The sequence below is a fragment of the Rhamphochromis longiceps genome, linkage group LG2 (genome assembly GCF_057381845.1).
Source record: "Rhamphochromis longiceps isolate RC_006_pf linkage group LG2, R_longiceps_female_GT1.1, whole genome shotgun sequence".
NCBI lineage: Eukaryota > Metazoa > Chordata > Actinopteri > Cichliformes > Cichlidae > Rhamphochromis > Rhamphochromis longiceps.
In genome coordinates this window covers 23,610,200-23,612,988 of record NC_140558.1, presented here as the reverse complement: position 1 = coordinate 23,612,988, position 2,789 = coordinate 23,610,200, and the positions used below count along the sequence as shown (strand labels likewise).

At 37.1% G+C, this 2,789-nt stretch overlaps 1 protein-coding gene across 1 annotated transcript; it reads left to right on the top strand.

Moving 5' to 3' along the window:
• Positions 1-526: 526 nt before the first annotated feature.
• Positions 527-2,337, top strand: LOC146677211 (uncharacterized). The gene is made up of 3 exons (XM_085381486.1): positions 527-946; positions 1,652-1,816; positions 1,894-2,337. The coding sequence occupies exons 1-3, from the start codon at positions 890-892 to the stop codon at positions 2,059-2,061; spliced, it is 390 nt and encodes a 129-aa protein (XP_085237612.1). The 5' UTR covers positions 527-889; the 3' UTR covers positions 2,062-2,337.
• The last annotated feature ends 452 nt before the right edge of the window (positions 2,338-2,789 follow it).

Here is a 2,789-nt window from a genome sequence, read left to right as displayed (position 1 = left end):
AATTTGAACCTTTGGCTTCTAAAATATGTGGTTCAATTGCGTGCTGCGTACATAACCTAATGTCAGCTAGACCGAAATTAAAATTTAATATATTGTTAAAGTCACTAAAATGGCGCCTGAAGCCTGTTATGACGTGAGCTCTGTGTCTGCTCTAGAAACTCTGAAAGTCTGTAGATCTGAGCCGTACATTAAATACTCACATGAACCTGTACTTTGAATTCTGTATGAGCTGTATAAAATACAGCTATGCATAAGTGTTTTGAATGAATAATTAGATTAGATAACTCTTTATTGTCTAATAGAATTATATAGAAATGAATAGAAAGTGGTTCTTTAGACTGATGCCATAGAAGAACCTTTTTTGGTGCCACAAAGAACCTTTCAAACAATGGTTTCAAACATGAGAAGGTGTGTCTTTGACTGTTCCTGCATAACTTAGTTTCGGACTAGTTGACAAGTTATGCTCCGGTCATTTGATGTTTCCAAGGTAGATGTTCTTTTGTAATATAGTTAAATTTTTTTGTATATTTCATTTATCCACCATCATACATACAAGCTAAGAAGAGGTCGTTATACTAACAAGAGGTATCAACGCTGGGCCAAAGTTCAGCACATGGTTAAAGTTTGTAATCCAGCCAGGGTGTAAATATCACTCAGCAGCCAGAGCTGAAGCAGGTAGCATCAACACATAAATCTACTCTACCCGGCTTAAATCACAAGAGCACCTCTGACCAAAAAGCTGTAGATTTTTCTTGTTTGCACAAATTAATCCAGATTCACATTAACTGTGTTCACAGCTCCAACAAAATGAGGAAGAGGAGGGGCAGAAACACAATTAGATTGAATTACAATTGGATGGAAGGCGAGGACAAGAAGAAGGAAGCTTAGGATGAGGAGGAAGAGAAGCAGCAGGAGCATCTTTAGGGATCCCTATGATGTCATTGAGGTTTGTTTCATTAATATGGTCCTCTCACAAAGACCGATGACATGTTTTAGTTCACGTACTTCCTGTATTAAATAGTGATATGCAAAATGTTGTGAAAAACCATGGAGCAGGTATGTATAGTGCATCTGCAGGTAAATGAAAATCAAATCTCTAAGACAGACTGAAATCTGTATATTTATCACCCTTATGATAAAACCCATGTCAGCCATTGGTTTATGGACTTTGTATTTTGAAGCCTCAACATTTGCTTTATTGCTGTTGCTATGTTGGGACCATATTAGGATGAGGGATCAGAATCTGGAGTCATGCACACTATTATTTCATTTAGTGTGTATCCATAAGATTCGTACAGCAGATCCAAGTTGTGCCTTGAAAACAGGAAAGTCGTCTGCATAGAGGAGAACTGTAATAGCAGGCTTGTACAAAGTGAGGCTTTGTGCACTCGTTTTACTTCTGTCACCCTGTTTTGATGCAGATTTCACTTGAAATCAGGCAAGAACTGGACTTATTTTTTACAATGTGTTCTTGTGAATTGATTGTGTATCGCATATGTTTGATTGATTTGACTTTCTGCAAGACAACAGTCGTCCACTGGCCAAAACAATTTTCCAAATACCTCCACGTGATCAAGCCTGGATTTAGAAAAGAATAGCAAAAAAAATCTGCACCTCCTGCTTCAGATGCAATTTGTGTTTGTGTGTTCAGAGGCAGCGGCGAGAGGGGAGACCTCGGGTCATCCAGCTGGAGAGCCTGACCAGGAGGAGTCGAACATTAACTCAGCTCTTCCAGGGCACCCTGCAGACTCTGCTGCTGGCATCGGCGAGGGATGACGTGAACGCCAAACTGGAGTCCATCACAGGTCAACTGCAGGTATGCGAGTCAGACCTTCTGAGGAGGGTTTCACTTTTCTCTCTTCTTTATAATTGACTCTTTTCTCTCTCTTTCAGCTCCTTGTCTCAGAGTGGGAGGGATTTGAAGCACAAAGGGAGGAACTTGTCGTTTGGTTGGCTGATATGGATGTCCGCCTGAGTGAGGTTGACCAGCTGACAGGAAACGCCAGTGAAAAACTGAAACAACTGCAGGTGTGGGTTTGTTTTGATATGACATATATTTGATATGAAACATACGTCAGAGACATTGTCCTAAACTGGACTAACAAAGGGCCATGAGTACAACATGAAAAGTACATTACAGAGCGTAAGGCTGAAGTTCATTGATCATTTTAATCATAAACTTGTTGTTGAAATGTTTTTACTGAACATGCAAACATCTGCTGATGAAAATGTGTTGATTTATTGGTCTGTTATGAAGCTATTTCTAACGTGTTTTATCACTTTCTGATGTTTTATTAATTAAACAATACATGTATTATTTGTTGTGTTATCTGTAGATATAGTATATATATATATATATATATATATATATATATATATATATATGTATATATATGTGTGTGTGTATATGTATATGTGTGTGTATATAGATAGATAGTATAGCCAATATATTTAATTATTACTGTTTAAAACACTAATATGTGACATGTATTAGTAGTGATGTTGTGCTGAGGGTTAAAATGCCTTTTTGTCTTTTGGTAACTACAAAATGACAATAAACCATTAATATATGTCTATGCTGTGCTCGTATTTATTTTACCCTGCTCAAATGCAATTTATGATGCATTTTATTTTGAAAGATTTAAAATGGTTTTTTAAAGAACCACTCAAAAAAGGTTCTTTAAAATGGTTCTTTTAAAGAACCATTTGAAGAACCTTTTTAAAAATGGTTCTTTGAAAAACCATTAAAGGTGCCCCAAAGAACCATCAAGAAATGGTTCTTTGGGGCA